The following is a 22127-nucleotide window of genomic DNA, read 5'->3' on the forward strand; positions in this document are numbered from 1 at the left end:
AGGGATGTGTGTCAGTTTAGCCAACCTTAAAGCGCGAATGAGATTACTCCCATTATCACACACAACCATGCCCGGTTTCAGGTCCAGCGGTGCCAGCCACAAATCCGTCTGTTCCTTTATTCCCCTCCAAATTTCCTCCCCTGTGTGCTGCTTATCCCCAAGGCAGATCAGCTTCAGCAACGCTTGCTGACGCATGGAAACAGCTGTGCTGCACTGCTTCCACGATCCTACTGCTGCTGGGTTAGCGTTTCCGGATGAGGTACAGCTTTGAGATGCGTTGGAGGAGAAGGAGTCAGAGAGGTAGGTGCTGCTGTTGTTATCCAGTGGGAGGGACGGCGGTGCAGCTGTTTGCGGCGTGGGCAACACCCGCGCCGTAGCAGGTGAGGAATCGCTGCCAGGCTCCACAAGGTTCACCCAGTGCGCAGTAAGGGAGATGTATCGACCATGGCCGAACGCACTCGTCCAGGTGTCAGTGGTGAGGTGAACCTTGCAGGCAACGGCATTCTTCAAGCTTCGGGTTATTTTGCTGACCACGTGCTCATGCAACTCAGGCACTGCAGAGCGCGCAAAGTGGTAGCGGCTGGGAACCACGTAACGTGGGATGGCCACTGACATCATGCCCTTGAAGCTGTTTGTCTCCACCACTCGATATGGCAGCATTTCGCAGGCCAGAAGCTTGGCTATGCTGGCTGTTACTGCCACGGCCCGGGGGTCATTTGCTGGCAATTTCCTCTTGCGATCAAACATCTCCGAGACAGACAACTGAATCGTAGGGCTGCACACTGAAGGGCTGTTGGTTGTTGTGTTTGATGAACACTGGGAGACCTCAAGAGCACTACTCCGGAAAGTGACAGTGTCAGCGTCTGATCATACCTCCCAACATTTTGAGATGAGAAAGAGGGACACTTAAGCCACACCCATGCCACACCCCTAGCCACGCCCCAACACACCCCTAGTCACACATTCCAAACAGATTTCATAAGAAAAATATTTTGTTTTATTATTCAAACCACACTGATCCTTTCTATCCTAGTTCATTTTACTTCAGGTTTACATTTGAAAATAAATATATCAAATTGGAAGAAGGATGGGAATAAAGTTAAGAGCCAATGAAACATTTTTTTCTGTAGAAACTAGAAAACTACATTGAATTACATTACAACAGTCCAGAAAGAGGGACAAATAAGAAGGAAAGAGGGACAGGCTGAGGGACAGGGTTCCCAGATAGGGACAGTTGGGAGCACACAAATAAACTGTGCAATACAATCACACAGGAAAAAAGCATGTGTGCAAAGAACAAATCACCAGGAAACAATCTGCAACAAGTTTCAGTGTCCAGAAAAAGAAGCAGGAATGTGTGAACACAGTGGAGACATGACAGGCTGCCCATGGAGGATCGAAGAGATGAAAGACGAGCTCCAGTCCTCGGAGATCAGAGGCTCAGTGAGGCAGTGATAGAGATAAGGCTTATAAGGACAACACTAGTTAAAAGACCAGAGAGAGCTGTGATGTCACAGACAAATAGAAACTCACCAGCTCTGCTACGCTCTCTGATGTGCTCTCCCGGGAAGCTGCAGCACTTCAGGTTTGCCGCTCTCTCCAGCACAGGCACACCTCCTTCTCCACTGGGAGGAGGAGCTATAGACGGATCCCCCTGTGAGTGCTTTACAGCCAATTAAAGCATGAAACGTCATGCTTTTCACGGAGAGATGAGATTTTTCACTTATCAGCACTGAATTGTAATTATGGGCATTACAGACAGCTTAAACTGCCCGACTTCTTCACAGGCAGCCTGTAAATATTCTGGGGACACTCAGGAAGGTGACAAGCAGGCTGCACAGTGTTGGTGTCGGTATGGAGAGGGGGAGACAGTCGGGCAGGGAGGAGGAAAGCAGGATTTAACAGGCAGAAGGCGGGAGGCGGGATCAGGGGGCGTAAACCGGGTAAGTCCCGCCCAAATCGGGACTGTTGTGAACTATGGTCTGATGTTTGTGAATGTTGTGAACCACGCAATGGCTGGGCTACTGCTGCTGCTGAGGCGGGTCTGGTGGTGAGTCTGGTGAACCCAAGGGAGGCAGTGTTGCTGGTACCCTGTCCTGCCGCGTTTGCCCACAGAGTGGGATGTTTGGATAGCATGTGGCGGCTCATGCTGGTGGTGGAGAGGTTGTTAATACTTTTCCCCCTGCTCAGGCGGGTCTTGCACACCTTGCAAATCGCCATAGTACCATCCTCAGTGAAGTCTTCAAAGAAAACCCAGACTTTGGAGCACCTGCCTTGCTGGCGATTTCTTTTGCCTCTCACTTGAACTTCCACGCTTGTGGTGCCTGAAATTGCGCGCCGCCTACCTTGTGGCACAAGGCGAACTCGTGCAGCAGTGGGTTCTTCAACAGACTCATCTGTGCTGCTGCTACGACGGCGATGTTCTCGTTCACAAACAAAATCTGGGTCTCTGTCCACATTGTCCATACCCTCCTCTTCCATCTCCTGAAACTCGTCATATGTCATTGTGGGGGGCCGCCGCCGTGGAGTAGAGCTCCCCAGAACAACCTCTGCGCAGCTCACTCCAACGTCGCCTTCCAGATCTTGTCGGCCGACCTCCTGCAATTGCAACCCCTCCTGCCCAACTTGCTCTGGGATTTGGGTTTCCGAGTCCTCCTCGGACTCGCCTTGTATTTCAGTGGGCGGTGCATTTCCCACAGTTAATGGTTGTGAATCCGGGCACAACATTTCTGGCTCCATTGACCTTTGAAAGGTGGAAGTTTGTTGGGCTGGGAATAGCTCCTGCGAATACCCCATTGTGTCCTGAGGTAATTCATCGGACTGGTTATCTGGCAGTTGTGTGCGTGGTGTCGCTGCCGGTTGTGTCAGCTTTGTGCCCACTGGCTCCTTGTAACTGGCTGAGGACTCGGACCTCATGCGTGATGTGCTGGTGCTGCTTAACCCACTGCTGGACGCTTGAGAGGTCATCCAAGTAATTATCTGGTCCTGTTCTTTTGGATTTGTGAGGGTTGTTGTCCTGGACAACATGGCGGTATTGAGTGGGTTTTCTTGGGTGCTCCCCTGTGGCCTGTACGTGAACCGTCAGGGGAAACACCTCTACCCTTGCCCCTCCCTCTTTCACCGGATTTCTTCCTCATTTCACTTATCCTTACAGTACACGCTGACTGGCAGCAGTACAGTGGCAGTACAGAAATGCTATACAGTGGTGGGTGAGCGGTGTACCACTATTCCCAGCAGCGACACAGAGCACAATGCTATACAGTGGCGGGTGAGCAGTGTACCACTATTCCCAGCAGCGACACAGAGCACAATGCTATACAGTGGCGGGTGAGCGGTGTACTACTATTCCCAGCAGACACAGAACAGTAAACAGAATGCTATATAGTGTGGCTGAGCGGTGTACCACTATTCCCAGCAGCGACACAGAGCACAATGCTATACAGTGGCGGGTGAGCGGTGTACCACTATTCCCAGCAGCGACACAGAGCACAATGCTATACAGTGGCGGGTGAGCGGTGTACTACTATTCCCAGCAGACACAGAGTGGCAGTAAACAGAATGCTATATAGTGTGGCTGAGCGAGGTACACAGAGTGGCAGTAAACAGAATGCTATATAGTGTGGCTGAGCGAGTGGTGTACTACTATTCCCAGCAGACACAGAACAGTAAACAGAATGCTATATAGTGTGGCTGAGCGGTGTACCACTATTCCCAGCAGCGACACAGAGCACAATGCTATACAGTGGCGGGTGAGCGGTGTACCACTATTCCCAGCAGCGACACAGAGCACAATGCTATACAGTGGCGGGTGAGCGGTGTACTACTATTCCCAGCAGACACAGAGTGGCAGTAAACAGAATGCTATATAGTGTGGCTGAGCGAGGTACACAGAGTGGCAGTAAACAGAATGCTTTATAGTGTGGCTGAGCGAGCGGTGTACTACTATTCCCAGCAGACACAGAACAGTAAACAGAATGCTATATAGTGTGGCTGAGCGGTGTACCACTATTCCCAGCAGCGACACAGAGCACAATGCTATACAGTGGCAGGTGAGCGGTCTACCACTATTCCCAGCAGCGACACAGAGCACAATGCTATACAGTGGCGGGTGAGCGGTGTACTACTATTCCCAGCAGACACAGAGTGGCAGTAAACAGAATGCTATATAGTGTGGCTGAGCGGTGTACCACTATTCCCAGCAGCGACACAGAGCACAATGCTATACAGTGGCGGGTGAGCGGTGTACCACTATTCCCAGCAGCGACACAGAGCACAATGCTATACAGTGGCGGGTGAGCGGTGTACTACTATTCCCAGCAGACAGAGTGGCAGTAAACAGAATGCTATATAGTGTGGCTGAGCGAGCGGTGTACTACTATTCCCAGCAGACACAGAACAGTAAACAGAATGCTATATAGTGTGGCTGAGCGGTGTACCACTATTCCCAGCAGCGACACAGAGCACAATGCTATACAGTGGCAGGTGAGCGGTCTACCACTATTCCCAGCAGCGACACAGAGCACAATGCTATACAGTGGCGGGTGAGCGGTGTACTACTATTCCCAGCAGACACAGAGTGGCAGTAAACAGAATGCTATATAGTGTGGCTGAGCAAGGTACACAGAGTGGCAGTAAACAGAATGCTATATAGTGTGGCTGAGCGAGCGGTGTACTACTATTCCCAGCAGACACAGAACAGTAAACAGAATGCTATATAGTGTGGCTGAGCGGTGTACCACTATTCCCAGCAGCGACACAGAGCACAATGCTATACAGTGGCGGGTGAGCGGTGTACCACTATTCCCAGCAGCGACACAGAGCACAATGCTATACAGTGGCGGGTGAGCGGTGTACTACTATTCCCAGCAGACAGAGTGGCAGTAAACAGAATGCTATATAGTGTGGCTGAGCGAGCGGTGTACTACTATTCCCAGCAGACACAGAACAGTAAACAGAATGCTATATAGTGTGGCTGAGCGGTGTACCACTATTCCCAGCAGCGACACAGAGCACAATGCTATACAGTGGCGGGTGAGCGGTGTACCACTATTCCCAGCAGCGCCACAGAGCACAATGCTATACAGTGGCGGGTGAGCGGTGTACTACTATTCCCAGCAGACACAGAGTGGCAGTAAACAGAATGCTATATAGTGTGGCTGAGCGAGGTACACAGAGTGGCAGTAAACAGAATGCTATATAGTGTGGCTGAGCGAGCGGTGTACTACTATTCCCAGCAGACACAGAACAGTAAACAGAATGCTATATAGTGTGGCTGAGCGGTGTACCACTATTCCCAGCAGCGACACAGAGCACAATGCTATACAGTGGCAGGTGAGCGGTGTACCACTATTCCCAGCAGCGACACAGAGCACAATGCTATACAGTGGCGGGTGAGCGGTGTACTACTATTCCCAGCAGACACAGAGTGGCAGTAAACAGAATGCTATATAGTGTGGCTGAGCGGTGTACCACTATTCCCAGCAGCGACACAGAGCACAATGCTATACAGTGGCGGGTGAGCGGTGTACCACTATTCCCAGCAGCGACACAGAGCACAATGCTATACAGTGGCGGGTGAGCGGTGTACTACTATTCCCAGCAGACAGAGTGGCAGTAAACAGAATGCTATATAGTGTGGCTGAGCGAGCGGTGTACTACTATTCCCAGCAGACACAGAACAGTAAACAGAATGCTATATAGTGTGGCTGAGCGGTGTACCACTATTCCCAGCAGCGACACAGAGCACAATGCTATACAGTGGCGGGTGAGCGGTGTACCACTATTCCCAGCAGCGACACAGAGCACAATGCTATACAGAGGCGGGTGAGCGGTGTACCACTATTCCCAGCAGCGACACAGAGCACAATGCTATACAGTGGCGGGTGAGCGGTGTACCACTATTCCCAGCAGCGACACAGAGCACAATGCTATATAGTGGCGGGTGAGCGGTGTACTACTATTCCCAGCAGACACAGAGTGGCAGTAAACAGAATGCTATATAGTGTGGCTGAGCGAGGTACACAGAGTGGCAGTAAACAGAATGCTATATAGTGTGGCTGAGCGAGCGGTGTACTACTATTCCCAGCAGACACAGAACAGTAAACAGAATGCTATATAGTGTGGCTGAGCGGTGTACCACTATTCCCAGCAGCGACACAGAGCACAATGCTATACAGTGGCGGGTGAGCGGTGTACCACTATTCCCAGCAGCGACACAGAGCACAATGCTATACAGTGGCGGGTGAGCGGTGTACTACTATTCCCAGCAGACACAGAGGGGCAGTAAACAGAATGCTATATAGTGTGGCTGAGCGAGGTACACAGAGTGGCAGTAAACAGAATGCTATATAGTGTGGCTGAGCGAGCGGTGTACTACTATTCCCAGCAGACACAGAACAGTAAACAGAATGCTATATAGTGTGGCTGAGCGGTGTACCACTATTCCCAGCAGCGACACAGAGCACAATGCTATACAGTGGCGGGTGAGCGGTGTACCACTATTCCCAGCAGCGACACAGAGCACAATGCTATACAGAGGCGGGTGAGCGGTGTACCACTATTCCCAGCAGCGACACAGAGCACAATGCTATACAGTGGCAGGTGAGCGGTGTACTACTATTCCCAGCAGACACAGAGTGGCAGTAAACAGAATGCTATATAGTGTGGCTGAGCGAGGTACACAGAGTGGCAGTAAACAGAATGCTATATAGTGTGGCTGAGCGAGCGGTGTACTACTATTCCCAGCAGACACAGAACAGTAAACAGAATGCTATATAGTGTGGCTGAGCGGTGTACCACTATTCCCAGCAGCGACACAGAGCACAATGCTATACAGTGGCGGGTGAGCGGTCTACCACTATTCCCAGCAGCGACACAGAGCACAATGCTATACAGTGGCGGGTGAGCGGTGTACTACTATTCCCAGCAGACACAGAGTGGCAGTAAACAGAATGCTTTATAGTGTGGCTGAGCGAGGTACACAGAGTGGCAGTAAACAGAATGCTATATAGTGTGGCTGAGCGAGCGGTGTACTACTATTCCCAGCAGACACAGAACAGTAAACAGAATGCTATATAGTGTGGCTGAGCGGTGTACCACTATTCCCAGCAGCGACACAGAGCACAATGCTATACAGTGGCGGGTGAGCGGTGTACCACTATTCCCAGCAGCGACACAGAGCACAATGCTATACAGTGGCGGGTGAGCGGTGTACTACTATTCCCAGCAGACACAGAGTGGCAGTAAACAGAATGCTATATAGTGTGGCTGAGCGAGGTACACAGAGTGGCAGTAAACAGAATGCTATATAGTGTGGCTGAGCGAGCGGTGTACTACTATTCCCAGCAGACACAGAACAGTAAACAGAATGCTATATAGTGTGGCTGAGCGAGGTACACAGAGTGGCAGTAAACAGAATGCTATATAGTGTGGCTGAGCGAGCGGTGTACTACTATTCCCAGCAGCGACACAATGACTGGGGGGACCCTGGCTAGCGTGGCTGGAGCACGAACTACCCTGCCTGCCTACCCAAAGCTAAACCCACAGACAAATGGCGGAGATATGACGTGGTTCGGGTATTTATTTACCCGAACCACGTGACAGTTCGGCCAATCAGAGCGCGTTCGGGTCCGAACCACGTGACCCGTTCGGCCAATCACAGCGCTAGCCGAACGTTCGGGGAACGTTCGGCCATGCGCTCTTAGTTCGGCCGAACACCATCAGGTGTTCGGCCGAACTCGAACATCACCCGAACAGGGTGATGTTCTGCAGAACCCGAACAGTGGCGAACACTGTTCGCCCAACACTACCTAACACTAATTTGCAGCCAATGGAGAGCTTCACCGAGAGAAGCAGCAGAGGAAGAATGACAAGAAAGATGAATGAGATGAGCAGCAGAGTTCAGTGGAAGCAGCAGATTTGGGCGCATGAGACAAAAAGGGCGCCCCATTCACTCCCATTATAAATATCGTTTAATGGGCGCCGAACAGGGAAAAAAAGGCGCTGGAGATTATTAACGTTTTAACAAAGGCGCTGGAGATTATTAACGTTTTAACAAACGGTGCCCAGGGATTTTTAAGGATTGTTAACTATGTTTGTGATGATTTAACTTTACAAAATGAGCCCGTGACGAATAACGTTTATAAAGATACTAAATCACTATTTCTAAAACATTTCTAAAACATTATTATCCACCCCAAAAAATTATTTACATTTTTTTATTTACATTTTTTATTTATTAATGTCTGTAAAACATTATTATCCATAGGGGGTCTTAGGTTTAGGCACCACCAGGGGGGTCTTAGGTTTAGGCACCAACAGGGGGGTCTTAGGTTTAGGCACCAACTGGGGGGTCTTAGGTTTAGGCACCAACAGGGGGGTCTTAGGTTTAGGCACCAACTGGGGGGTCTTAGGTTTAGGCACCAACAGGGGGGTCTTAGGTTTAGGCACCAATAGGGGGGTCTTAGGTTTAGGCACCAACAGGGGGGTCTTAGGTTTAGGCACCAATAGGGGGGTCTTAGGTTTAGGCACCAACTGGGGGTCTTAGGTTTAGGCACCAACAGGGGGTCTAGGGGTTAGGGATAGGTACAGGGAGGGTTTTTAACAAACGTAAATATAAGTTTCACTTTACAAACAGGGAAGATTAACGTTTTAAGAATTGCCGATCTCATACACATTATTTAGTGATTTATAAATTCATAAAACACTATTTCTAAACGAAATTCTACACAATATTTCTATAAATGATAATACTGTTTATCGTTTACACCACGCGCCCTTTTTTCCCCGACGCCCTTTTTTCCCGACGCCCTTTTTTGATGTACACGAGTTCAGTATGGATTGCAGTGTTGCTTGCAAATTTTCGCCAAAGTCATTTTCCCAGTGAAACAGCTATTTTCGATTCCAAGAATATTTTCACAAAAATAGCTTGTATTTTGAAACATGAAAAATCAATATTTCCTGCGATAATTTATGAAAAGCGCAAAATCGTGGAAAAACATTATTTTTACAGCAAAACATTTTACAGCAAAAACTCAATATTTTTTACCAAGAAAAGCACAAAAAATAACAAAACTTATTTTTGATTGTTTTTTTCTTTGAAAATTGAATTTAAAATTATTTTCATGAAAATTAATGTGAAATTAATATTGGCATTTTTGCTGCTTATCACTAACAGATTGGAGTGGTGACAGTCAGCTAGTTGGTAGTCCACAAAGCATTAAACTGTATTACAATAGTCTAAACAAGATATTATAAGAGCATGTACTAACATTTTAGTTGTGTCCTGAGTGAGAAAAGGATGAATGCGAGATGTGTTTTTGAGTTGGAAATTACAGAAAATGGTTAGGGAGTGAATGTGAGGAATAAATGAGAGAGAGGAGGCAAATATTACCCCTAAGCAATGTGCTTTTGGAATAGAAGTTATAGGGGGGTTATTTATTGTTATACAAGGCATAGAGGTAGACAGAGATAGGGGAAAGATAATACTCATGTTTTTCAGACTATAAGATGCTCCAGATTATAAGACACACCTAGGTTTAGAGAGTAAAAACCAGAGAAAAAAACATACCGTATGTACTAAACCTGGTGCGTCCATAGTCCAGGAGCGTCTAGTAGATGTCCTCCTGCTCCCCCTTGGTGTCCTCATCCTGTCCCTTTTGGTGTCCTATTCCTATCTCCCAATGTCTTGCTCCTGTCACCCAGTGTCCACCTCCTGTCCTGCAGTGTCCTCCTGGTATCACCCAGTGTCCACCTTTGTGTCTACCTCTGAGGCCCCTTGCTCTGCTCCCTGTGTGTGTGCTGTAATTAGTGGCAGTAGCTGCTTGTATCACTCACCTAACCTGAGGGTGTGTGTACCAAATAAGAAAATCCTTCTTAGCATTTCCCATATTAACTGTGCCTATTTTGAAGCCAATCCTGATGTAATTTCCTCCCTTTATCTCCTCTGCTTGATTTGCCCGCCCTTCACTATAAAAAGTACATTGTCTCAGCATGAGTAATATTGGCCAATCAGAGAGGAACAAAGGTGTGGGAGGGGAAAACAGGGGGAAAGAGGCTTCAGCCAATCAGGATGCATTAGTTAAGTCTGAGGGGAAGTAGAGAAGCAAAAAAGGACAACCCAGCTTGCCCTGCAACTTCCTTTTTGTGTACCAAATTTTGTGTGTACCAAATAAGAAGCAGGTAAACTGGGTAAACTGGGAAATGATCATTTATCAACAAGAAAATAATAGTGATTTTAACTTTTGGATTGCCTGGTTAGCATCCTTATTACTTGTTTACCAGATAAAAATAAAGAATTGATTTTTTATTCTATGCCCAACAGTTACACCTTAACCACTTAACCCCCCCAGTGCTAACTTTCTCCATCCCTCTGCGCACCGCTTCACCACCAGGGACGGAGAAAGGTGCACTTGTTTGTTTACTGGCTGGGAGTGGGCGGGGACCTCACTCCAGGCAGCCCGCACAGCAGGTGACTAATTGGACGTTAGGAACAAGCGTTCCTAAATCCAATTAGCCTCGCGATTGCGAATAGAATGATGACGGCTTCTGTTTGAAGCCGTCTTCATTCATAACAAAGTAACGGAAAAGGAAATGGAAGCAGCGCTGAAAGGTAAACATCGCTCTGGTGTTTCAGGGGTAAAACCCCTCAGTTGTGAAGTAGTTAAGTCAGTAGACACACAGAACTGTAATAAAACAATAGCAAGAAAAACAATGCACCAGGGTTCTTGGGTGCTCAGGGTGATGTACTAGCAGCAAGAAACTCCACTGGGGACACAGAACAGAGGCCTAACTACCGCTATCCCTGTTAGCAGCACAGCTCTCTCCCTACTGTCCTTCACACAGCACAGAGTGTAAAATGGCTGCCATGTTGGCATTTTTATAGGGGGGGGGGGGGGGTCCAAGAGGGATAGCTGATTGACTGCCATGTGCCTGCTGACTCAAGGGTGAAGGGTCAATGTTTGGCTCCATGAAGACATCATCATGGAGCCAAACATTGACCCTTCACCCTTGAGTCAGCAGGCACATGGCAGTCAATCAGTTATCCCTCTTGGACCCCCCCCCCCTATAAAAATGCCAACATGGCAGCCATTTTACACTCTGTGCTGTGTGAAGGACAGTAGGGAGAGAGCTGTGCTGCTAATAGGGATAGCGGTAGTTAGGCCTCTGTTCTGTGTCCCCAGTGGAGTTTCTTGCTGCTAGTACACCACCCTGAGCACCCAAGAACCCTGGTGCATTGTTTTTGCATGGGGATGGGTCGAACACGCACATGTTCTTTGCCAGGAACTGCCCACTGGCAAACAGTTCAAGCCATATCTAATGTTGCACGAGCTTAAGTACTGTTAAAAAAAATTTAAACAAAGACACTTTGCACAAACATTAATACATGAGGCAAGGAACGGGGCAAGTAATGCAAACAGGCCCGAACTCCTTAGGGGGAGACAAAAGCCCAAAGAAGATGAAACCATAAACCCAACATTTATTACAAGATTTTACAGCAATCATGGTGAGATCATGGTGAAACATTGAAATGCTATTGGTCCCTCCTAACCAAAGACCCTTATCTAAAGTCCTCTGTATTAGATAACTGTTTTAGATTTAAAACATCGTGTTTTGTAAAGAGCAAAGACATTGAAGAACCACCAAGCCAACATTAAGATTACAACCATAATGATAGCCAGACACCCTTTACTGAAAACTGTCTAGCCAGATGTTCACAACCTAGATACCTGTAATGCCACATGCTCACACCCGGAAAAAAAAAAAATGAAATCACGCATACAGGAGAAAAATTCCAGATTCATGGATTGATTAAGCGCAATAGCTCTTTTATAATATACCTGGTCGCATTGCCCTGCAGCCTACAATACCTGGGCTACACTACTCAACAGATCAGTGCACGATAGGGCAGCACAGGAGGTACATAATCAAGGGCTTCATGATGCATGGCCTCTCCAGACACTGTAAAAAACTATAATAAATTCAAAATGTCAAATACAAACTTGTGTCCCGTAGAGCATATGTCTGACAATACATATAGGACAGAGAAGGCCACCTCAAGGCATGGTAGATGTTCTGGACCTTCAGATTGCTAACCCCCACAACCTGAGGGAATAAATATTTGCTTGGAACATAATACTAAGAACCTTGTCTTTCTCAAAATGTACTGTATGTAAAAAACCTTTCCATAAACTCATATCACCACATTCCAGCATCCCTAACCTTACCAGATAATTTTCTGATTGGGATGATAGAGGTATAACTATACAAATATAAACAAAGTTAACAGAGTTTTCTTCTCCCATTATTCATCAGTTCCACACTGTCAGTGAATGAAAGAGAGATTTTAAAAGGACTTGTATAAGATGAAAGGAAGAAAAAAAGGAGGGAAACATTTACAGCAGTACTTAGGAAAACCTAGACAAGCTATCCCCATCCCATTAAAAAACATGTTGATTGATAGTTTTCCTTTAAGGGGGTGCAGAGGGGGACCTCATCCAAAGCTTTGCATTGGGACCCAGTGAATCCCAGTTACACCCCTAAGTACACAATGACTGCAGAGGGGGTGGGGTGAGTTAGGAGAACAATGCGCTCAGCTTAATCAATCCACTAGACGAATTGGTGGCTGAAACATTGGGAGGGCACTGTACACAAGCTATATTTTTGGCAGAGGCAATAATACCTAGATCACACTATAGAGGCTCTTTATGAAAAAGGCATTAAAGCAGTAGGATCAGCCATATTATGTCAGGGAAAAAAAACACATATATAAGTAGATAAATACTTGATCTACTTACATAACACATGTATTATACTGTCCACGTTTTGATTTCAGTGAATGTTATATAGTAAATTACGAGAATTCTGTTCCTGGTCGGGGCCATGTCTTTTGCCCACAGTTAAGGCTAACTTGTGATGTCATTTCTGCCCTTTACTTTTTTTCTTGTCTCCTCCAATCGCTGAGTCGCCTTAGCCTTGCTTGTAAACACAAGTGAGTAGGGGATTAGGTTTCAGATAAGAAGCTGGCAGGGAAATAAAGGGAAGAGGAGGAATACATTATAGATGAAAAGAACCCCAGCATGCAATTCTTTGGCACGACTACTAAAGGGCCAGTGTTCCTTAAGTATGTGATAACTCCAAATCATAACAGCAGAAAAAGTTTTGAAAGTTTTGAATGCAGGACTAGCATCTTTATCACTTAATACACTCATACCAGTTGCTGTTGAAATTTGATTTTTATGGTGACGATACCGCTTTAAAGAACAAGGGGACCTTACAATGATTTTACTTGTAGCATCCATTCAAATATAATTACACCAATACTTTCAGATACATCATTCCGAAGATACCTTTTGTAAAGAAGCTGATATAGTAGATGAACATTACCTTGTTATTCCATTCAGAAGATTCCTCTGTATGGTATAGCATAAAAACATCTTCTGAAAAATTTAGATTTACTAATACTTCCAGACATGGATATTTCAATATATTTTCAGGTTTTGTGTGGCTGTTATGGATACAGTTGGTCCTTTCTTTGAAAGTTGTTTTTACTACGGTACACGTAGACTCAGCACTCCACACACTTTAAAAGAAAAATACCAAATTAGGGTGGGTGAGATTACAAAACAATGCTAGATACTGTTTACATTTCGTTGTTTTTTTTTGTTTGTTTGTTTTTTTTGCTTGTTTGTTTTTTTAATCTCCGTAAAATATTTATGTACGCTCTTTTTTCTTTTTACTATGCTATACATTGTGCGGTTTCTGGGTTAGACATGGATCCAAGGTGAAAAACTACCTATAACAAGTAACTTGTCTATATATATTATCTAAAATTTAGATAGTTTGCACATCAAATCTAGCTGCAAACAGCTTCAACTGTATATGATTATTTATTCCTGTGATACAATGACAGTAGTGTTGGGCGAACAGTGTTCGCCACTGTTCGGGTTCTGCAGAACATCACCCTATTCGGGTGATGTTCGAGTTCGGCCGAACTAAGAGCGCATGGCCGAACGTTACCCGAACGTTCGGCTAGCGCTGTGATTGGCCGAACGGGTCACGTGTAGTGTTGGGCGAACATCTAGATGTTCGGGTTCGGGCCGAACATGGCCGCGATGTTCGGGTGTTCGAGCCGAACTCCGAACATAATGGAAGTCAATGGGGACCCGAACTTCCGTGCTTTGTAAAGCCTCCTTACATGCTACATACCCCAAATTTACACATTGGGAGTGGGTACAAGAGGAAAAAAAAATTGCAAAAAGAGCTTATAGTTTTTGAGAAAATCGATTTTAAAGTTTCAAAGGGAAAACTGTCTTTTAAATGCGGGAAATGTCTGTTTTCTTTCCACAGGTTACATGCTTTTTGTCGGCATGCAGTCATAAATGTAATACATATAAGAGGTTCCAGGAAAAGGGACCGGTAACGCTAACCCAGCAGCAGCACACGTGATGGAACAGGAGGAGGGTGGCGCAGGAGGAGAAGGCCACGCTTTGAGACACAACAACCCAGGCCTTGCATGAGGACAAGAAGCGTGCGGATAGCAATTTGCATTTTGTCGCCATGCAGTCATAAATGTAATACAGATGAGAGGTTCAATAAACAGGGACCGGAAACGCTAACCCATCACAGATGTTCATTGTTCATGTTACTTGGTTGGGGTCCGGGAGTGTTGCGTAGTCGTTTCCAATCCAGAATTGATTCATTTTAATTTGAGTCAGATGGTCTGCATTTTCTGTGGAGAGGCGGATACGCCGATCTGTGACGATGCCTCCGGCAGCACTGAAACAGCATTCCGACATAACGCTGGCTGCCGGGCAAGCCAGCACCTCTATTGCGTACATTGCCAGTTCGTGCCAGGTGTCTAGCTTCGATACCCAATAGTTGAAGGGTGCAGATGGATTGTTCAACACAGCTATGCCATCTGACATGTAGTCCTTGACCATCTTCTCCAGGCGATCGGTGTTGGAGGTGGATCTGCACGCTTGCTGTTCTGTGTGCTGCTGCATGGGTGTCAGAAAATTTTCCCACTCCAAGGACACTGCCGATACCATTCCCTTTTGGGCACTAGCTGCGGCTTGTGTTGTTTGCTGCCCTCCTGGTCGTCCTGGGTTTGCAGAAGTCAGTCTGTCGGCGTACAACTGGCTAGAGGAGGGGGAGGATGTCAATCTCCTCTCTAAAGTCTCCACAAGGGCCTGCTGGTATTCTTCCATTTTGACCTGTCTGACTCTTTCTTCAAGCAGTTTTGGAACATTGTGTTTGTACCGTGGATCCAGAAGGGTATAAACCCAGTAATTGGTGTTGTCCAGAATGCGCACAATGCGTGGGTCGCGTTCAATGCAGTCCTAGGCCGAAGAGGTCATAGCCTAGGGTCACAAAAACCTGTTTATTTGGGCAATTTCAATGGTAGTGATGCTGACGTACATAAATCTCAGCCATGGCCGTTAGCAACGTCTGAATTTCACGAAATGTCTCATGCAGGTAGAAAACATATTGTTAGACTTGGATTCCAAAGATAGGGTCCCTACATCTCTGCAAACCAGAGTTACAGGGGTCCAAAATTGGTAAAATCCCCGATAGGCTTTCATTGCCTCCCTATTTCACTTTCCAAAATCTCACATCTTTTCAAAGGGCAATTGCTCAGCAGTGGCAAATTTTCTAGCATTGTAGGGACCCTTAGGGGGAACATGACTGGTGAGTTTCGGGCCCCTAGGCCGAAGAGGTCATAGCCTAGGGTCACAAAAACCTGTTTATTTGGGCTATTTCAATGGTAGTGATGCTGACGTACATAAATCTCAGCTATGGCCGTTAGCAACGTCTGAATTTCACGAAATGTCTCATGCAGGTAGAAGACATATTGTTAGACTTGGATTCCAAAGATGGGGTCCCTACATCTCTGCAAACCAGAGTTACAGGGCTCCAAATTTGGTAAAATCCCCCATAGGCTTTCATTGGGCCTCCTATTTACAGTTCCAAAATCTCACATCTTTTCAAAGGGCAATTGCTCAGCAGTGGCAAATTTTCTAGCATTGTAGGAACTGTTAGGGGGATCATAACTGGTGAGTTTCGGGCCCCTAGGCCGAAGAGGTCATAGCCTAGGGTCACAAAAACGTGTTTATTTGGGCAATTTCAATGGTGGTGATGCTGACGTACATAAATCTCAGCCATGGCCGTTAGCAACGTCTGAATTTCACGAAATGTCTCATGCAGGTAGAAGACATATTGTTAGACTTGGATGCCAAAGATGGGGTCCCTACATCTCTGCAAACCAGAGTTACAGGGGTCCAAAATTGGTAAAATCCCCCATAGACTTTCATTGCCTCCCTATTTCACTTTCCAAAATCTCACATCTTTTCAAAGGGCAATTGCTCAGCAGTGGCAAATTTTCTAGCATTGTAGGGACCCTTAGGGGGAACATGACTGGTGAGTTTCGGACCCCTAGGCCGAAGAGGTCATAGCCTAGGGTCACAAAAACCTGTTTATTTGGGCTATTTCAATGGTAGTGATGCTGACGTACATAAATCTCAGCCATGGCCGTTAGCAAAATCTGAATTTCACGAAATGTCTCATGCAGGTAGAAGACATATTGTTAGACTTGGATTCCAAAGATGGGGTCCCTACATCTCTGCAAACCAGAGTTACAGGGGTCCAAAATTGGTAAAATCCCCCATAGGCTTTCATTGCCTCCCTATTTCACTTTCCAAAATCTCACATCTTTTCAAAGGGCAATTGCTCAGCAGTGGCAAATTTTCTAGCATTGTAGGGACCCTTAGGGGGAACATGACTGGTGAGTTTCGGGCCCCTAGGCCAAAGAGGTCATAGCCTAGTGTCACAAAAACGTGTTTTTTTGGGCTATTTCAATGGTAGTGATGCTGACGTACATAAATCTCAGCCATGGCCGTTAGCAACGTCTGAATTTCACGAAATGTCTCATGCAGGTAGAAGACATATTGTTAGACTTGGATTCCAAAGATGGGGTCCCTACATCTCTGCAAACCAGAGTTACATGGGTCCAAAATTGGTAAAATCCCCCATAGGCTTTCATTGCCTCCCTATTTCACTTTCGAAATCTCACATCTTTTCAAAGGGCAATTGCTCAGCAGTGGCAAATTTTCTAGCATTGTAGGAACTGTTAGGGGGAACATGACTGGTGAGTTTCTGGCCCCTAAGCCGAAGAGGTCATAGCCTAGGGTCACAAAAACCTGTTTATTTGGGCTATTTCAATGGTAGTGATGCTGACGTACATAAATCTCAGCCATGGCCGTTAGCAACGTCTGAATTTCACGAAATGTCTCATGCAGGTAGAAGACATATTGTTAGACTTGGATTCCAAAGATGGGGTCCCTACATCTCTGCAAACCAGAGTTACAGGGGTCCAAAATTGGTAAAATCCCCCATAGGCTTTCATTGCCTCCCTATTTCACTTTCCAAAATCTCACATCTTTTCAAAGGGCAATTGCTCAGCAGTGGCAAATTTTCTAGCATTGTAGGGACCCTTAGGGGGAACATGACTGGTGAGTTTCGGGCCCCTAGGCCAAAGAGGTCATAGCCTAGGGTCACAAAAACCTGTTTAATTGGGCAATTTCAATGGTAGTGATGCTGACGTACATAAATCTCAGCCATGGCCGTTAGCAACGTCTGAATTTCACGAAATGTCTCATGCAGGTAGAAGACATATTGTTAGACTTGGATTCCAAAGATGGGGTCCCTACATCTCTGCAAACCAGAGTTACAGGGGTGCAAAATTGGTAAAATCCCCCATAGGCTTTCATTGCCTCCCTATTTCACTTTCCAAAATCTCACATCTTTTCAAAGGGCAATGGCTCAGCAGTACCAAATTTTCTAGCATTGTAGGGACTCTTAGGGGGGTCATGACTGGTGAGTTTTGCCACTGCTGAGCCATTGCCCTTTGAAATGGTGTGAGATTTTGGAACGGTAAATAGTAGGCTCAATGAAAGCCTATGGGGGATTTTACCAATTTTGGAGCCCTGTAACACTGGTTTGCAGAGATGTAGAGACCTCATCTTTGGAATCCAAGTCTAACAATATGTCTTCTACCTGCATGAGACATTTCGTGAGATTCAGACGTTGCTAATGGCCATTGCTGCGATTTATGTACGTCAGACTCGCCACCATTGAAATTGCCCAAATAAACAGGTTTTTGTGACCCTAGGCTATGACCTCTTCGGCCTAGGGGCCCAAAACTCACCAGTCATGTTCCCCCTAAGGGTCCTTACAATGCTAGAAAATTTGCCACTGCTGAGCAATTGCCCTTTGAAAAGATGTAAGATTTTGGAAAGTGAAATAGTGAGGCAATGAAAGCCTATGGGGGATTTTACCAATTTTGGACCCCTGTAACTCTGGTTTGCAGAGATGTAGGGACCCCATCTTTGGAATCCAAGTCTAACAATATGTCTTCTACCTGCATGAGACATTTCGTGAAATTCAGACGTTGCTAACGGCCATGGCTGAGATTTATGTACGTCAGCATCACTACCATTGAAATTGCCCAAATAAACAGGTTTTTGTGACCCTAGGCTATGACCTCTTCGGCCTAGGGGCCCGAAACTCACCAGTTATGATCCCCCTAACAGTTCCTACAATGCTAGAAAATTTGCCACTGCTGAGCAATTGCCCTTTGAAAAGATGTGAGATTTTGGAACTGTAAATAGGAGGCCCAATGAAAGCCTATGGGGGATTTTACCAAATTTGGAGCCCTGTAACTCTGGTTTGCAGAGATGTAGGGAACCCATCTTTGGAGCCCAAGTCTAACAATATGTCTTCTACCTGCATGAGACATTTCGTGAAATTCAGACGTTGCTAACGGCCATTGCTGCGATTTATGTACGTCAGACTCGCCACCATTGAAATTGCCCAAATAAACAGGTTTTTGTGACCCTAGGCTATGACCTCTTCGGCCTAGGGGCCCGAAACTCACCAGTCATGTTCCCCCTAAGGGTCCCTACAATGCTAGAAAATTTGCCACTGCTGAGCAATTGCCCTTTGAAAAGATGTGAGATTTTGGAAAGTGAAATAGGGAGGCAATGAAAGCCTATGGGGGATTTTACCAATTTTGGACAGCTGTAACTCTGGTTTGCAGAGATGTAGGGACCCCATCTTTGGAACCCAAGTCTAACAATATGTCTTCTACCTGCATGAGACATTTCGTGAAATTCAGACGTTGCTAAAGGCCATGGCTGAGATTTATGTACGTCAGCATCACTACCATTGAAATTGCCCAAATAAACAGGTTTTTGTGACCCTAGGCTATGAACTCTTCGGCCTAGAACTGCATTGAACGCGACCCACGCATTGTGCGCATTCTGGACAACACCAATTACTGGGTTTATACCCTTCTGGATCCACGGTACAAACACAATGTTCCAAAACTGCTTGAAGAAAGAGTCAGACAGGTCAAAATGGAAGAATACCAGCAGGCCCTTGTGGAGACTTTAGAGAGGAGATTGACATCCTCCCCCTCCTCTAGCCAGTTGTATGCCGACAGACTGACTTCCGCAAACCCAGGACGACCAGGAGGGCAGCAAACAACACAAGCCGCAGCTAGTGCCCAAAAGGGAATGGTATCGGCAGTGTCCTTGGAGTGGGAAAATTTTCTGACACCCATGCAGCAGCACACAGAACAGCAAGCGTGCAGATCCACCTCCAACACCGATCGCCTGGAGAAGATGGTCAAGGACTACATGTCAGATGGCATAGCTGTGTTGAACAATCCATCTGCACCCTTCAACTATTGGGTATCGAAGCTAGACACCTAGCATGAACTGGCAATGTACGCAATAGAGGTGCTGGCTTGCCCGGCAGCCAGCGTTATGTCGGAACGCTGTTTCAGTGCTGCTGGAGGCATCGTCACAGATCGGCGTGTCCGCCTCTCCACAGAAAATGCAGACCGTCTGACTCAAATTAAAATGAATCAATCCTGGATTGGAAACGACTACGCAACACTCCCGGACCCCAACCAAGTAACATGAACAATGAACATCTGTGATGGGTTAGCGTTTCCGGTCCCTGTTTATTGAACCTCTCATCTGTATTACATTTATGACTGCATGGCGACAAAATGCAAATTGCTATCCGCACGCTTCTTGTCCTCATGCAAGGCCTGGGTTGTTGTGTCTCAAAGCGTGGCCTTCTCCTCCTGCGCCACCCTCCTCCTGTTCCATCACGTGTACTGCTGCTGGGTTAGCGTTACCGGTCCCTTTTCCTGGAACCTCTTATATGTATTACATTTATGACTTCATGCCGACAAAAAGCATGTAACCTGTGCAAAGAAAACAGACATTTCCCGCATTTAAAAGACAGTTTTCCCTTTGAAACTTTAAAATCGATTTTCTCAAAAACTATAAGCTCTTTTTGCTAAAAAAAAATTTCCTCTTGTACCCACTCCCAATGTGCACATACCCTGTAAATTTGGGGTATGTAGCATGTAAGGAGGCTTTACAAAGCACAAAAGTTCGGGTCCCCATTGACTTCCATTATGTTCGGAGTTCGGCTCGAACACCCGAACATCGCGGCCATGTTCGGCCTGTTCGGCCCGAACCCGAACATTTAGATGTTCGCCCAACACTAAATGACAGCAGCCATGTTCTGCTTGTCACATTACAAAGGCAAGCTGATAGCATCTCCAGCCCTCAGCTCAATCCCCTTTCCTCCTCTCTCCTCTCCTCTGCCTCTGAAATCTATGGCTAGTAACACCACCTCCTCCTGCCCAGACTGAGCCCCCATAAGCCCTTGCTACATTGCTCTAAGACAGGGGAGGACTGGGACCTTTTGGCCTGGGGGGAAACACAAACCAGAGGCCCGTTATCATGGCAGCCCCAGCCCAAATGACGTCACACACGCACCCCATGTCGTATATGCCAGTAGTCACGTCACGTGGAGCACCAATGCGGAAATACAGGCAATGGGTGCACATAATACATTTTGAGGGACAACGGCCGGGGTTTACGTCATGTCTATCATTCGTGGTTATTGCATTCCGTGATTATCGCACCTGACAATCACATTGGCCTGAGATTTCCCAACATCTCAGATTGATACATTCAACCAATTTCCACCCAAAATTTTTATCTAATTCGATAATATCAAAACGGATGGTCGGTCGGCTGTCAAGTCAACAGATGTATGGCCACTTTAACTCCCCGAAGCTCATTCCTCCCCCCCACCCACACTTATGTCCTCATCTTCGCCACCATCTCTACTAATCCCTCAAATTTGCCCCTCTTCCACCTCGGATATCCCCTCCCCCATCACCATACACATCCTTACTGACCTTCCTGCTGGCACCATGATCCCTGCCTCGTTAATGCTAATTTCCAAAGCTTCGATACCCCTCCTTCCATCACTGTTTTCACTCCCCCCCAACATCCATGCCTTGCTTACCTGCTTTTTATTGGTGGTGAATCACTGCCTGCCCACGACCCACTTCACCATAGTTTGAAACCCTATAGGCAACATCCATACTCAGTACTGACAGGTGGAAAAGCCATTATGATTCGATCATAGTGAAAGAATCTGTCCGTAACAATTGATGCATGTATGGCCAGCTTTAGATTATGGTTTCTAATAACAAGATTGGAGAGAGGAGCGAGAAGGTGGTTTTGGTGCACGGCGCTCAGTACCGGTTACCCAAACTAGGAGACCCATAGCAGCAATAATATGCTGCGCGGGGTGGGTAAGGGAAATTCAGGACTCCGGTGATCACCGTACCCCAAATTACACCTCCCTCAGAGTTGCAACGACTCGGAGGGGGAATAGTATTTATCCCTGCCGGGGGGGGGGGGAAGATTGGCTAATGTTACTCTATGACGGTGTTACCACAGCAGCGTTGTGATTTTTTAAAAATCGCAAACACACTGCATGTAGCATTTTTTGGAGCGATTCATTCAAAAATCGCTCTGAAAATCGTTTCACAAAATCACACTCGCAAATTGCTAGCAATTGCTGTTGTGATTTTGGTGTGCACTAGCCCAGAGAGAGGAGGAGTGGAGAGAGACTGAGAATAGCCTGAGATAGAGCAGAGCTGTATTGCAATCTCACATCACACAGAGGTTACTTGCCTATAATATGACTCCTGTCCCTGTCAGTCTCTCACACAAGTCAGAAAGCAGCCCTCC

The 22127-nt window shown here is 46.5% G+C and overlaps 1 protein-coding gene across 2 annotated transcripts in view; it reads right to left on the reverse strand.

Annotated features, from left to right (window-relative positions):
* The window catches only part of KCNMB1 (potassium calcium-activated channel subfamily M regulatory beta subunit 1), a 475157-nt gene that overhangs the window by 130525 nt on the left and 322505 nt on the right, over nt 1–22127 (reverse strand). For both annotated transcript variants that reach the window (XM_068277414.1, XM_068277413.1), the window contains one exon: nt 13384–13579. In XM_068277414.1, the coding sequence (XP_068133515.1) occupies nt 13384–13579 (196 nt within the window). The remainder of the gene's footprint in view (nt 1–13383; nt 13580–22127) is intronic.

This window comes from Hyperolius riggenbachi, chromosome 3, assembly GCF_040937935.1.
Source record: "Hyperolius riggenbachi isolate aHypRig1 chromosome 3, aHypRig1.pri, whole genome shotgun sequence".
Taxonomy (NCBI): Eukaryota; Metazoa; Chordata; class Amphibia; order Anura; family Hyperoliidae; genus Hyperolius; species Hyperolius riggenbachi.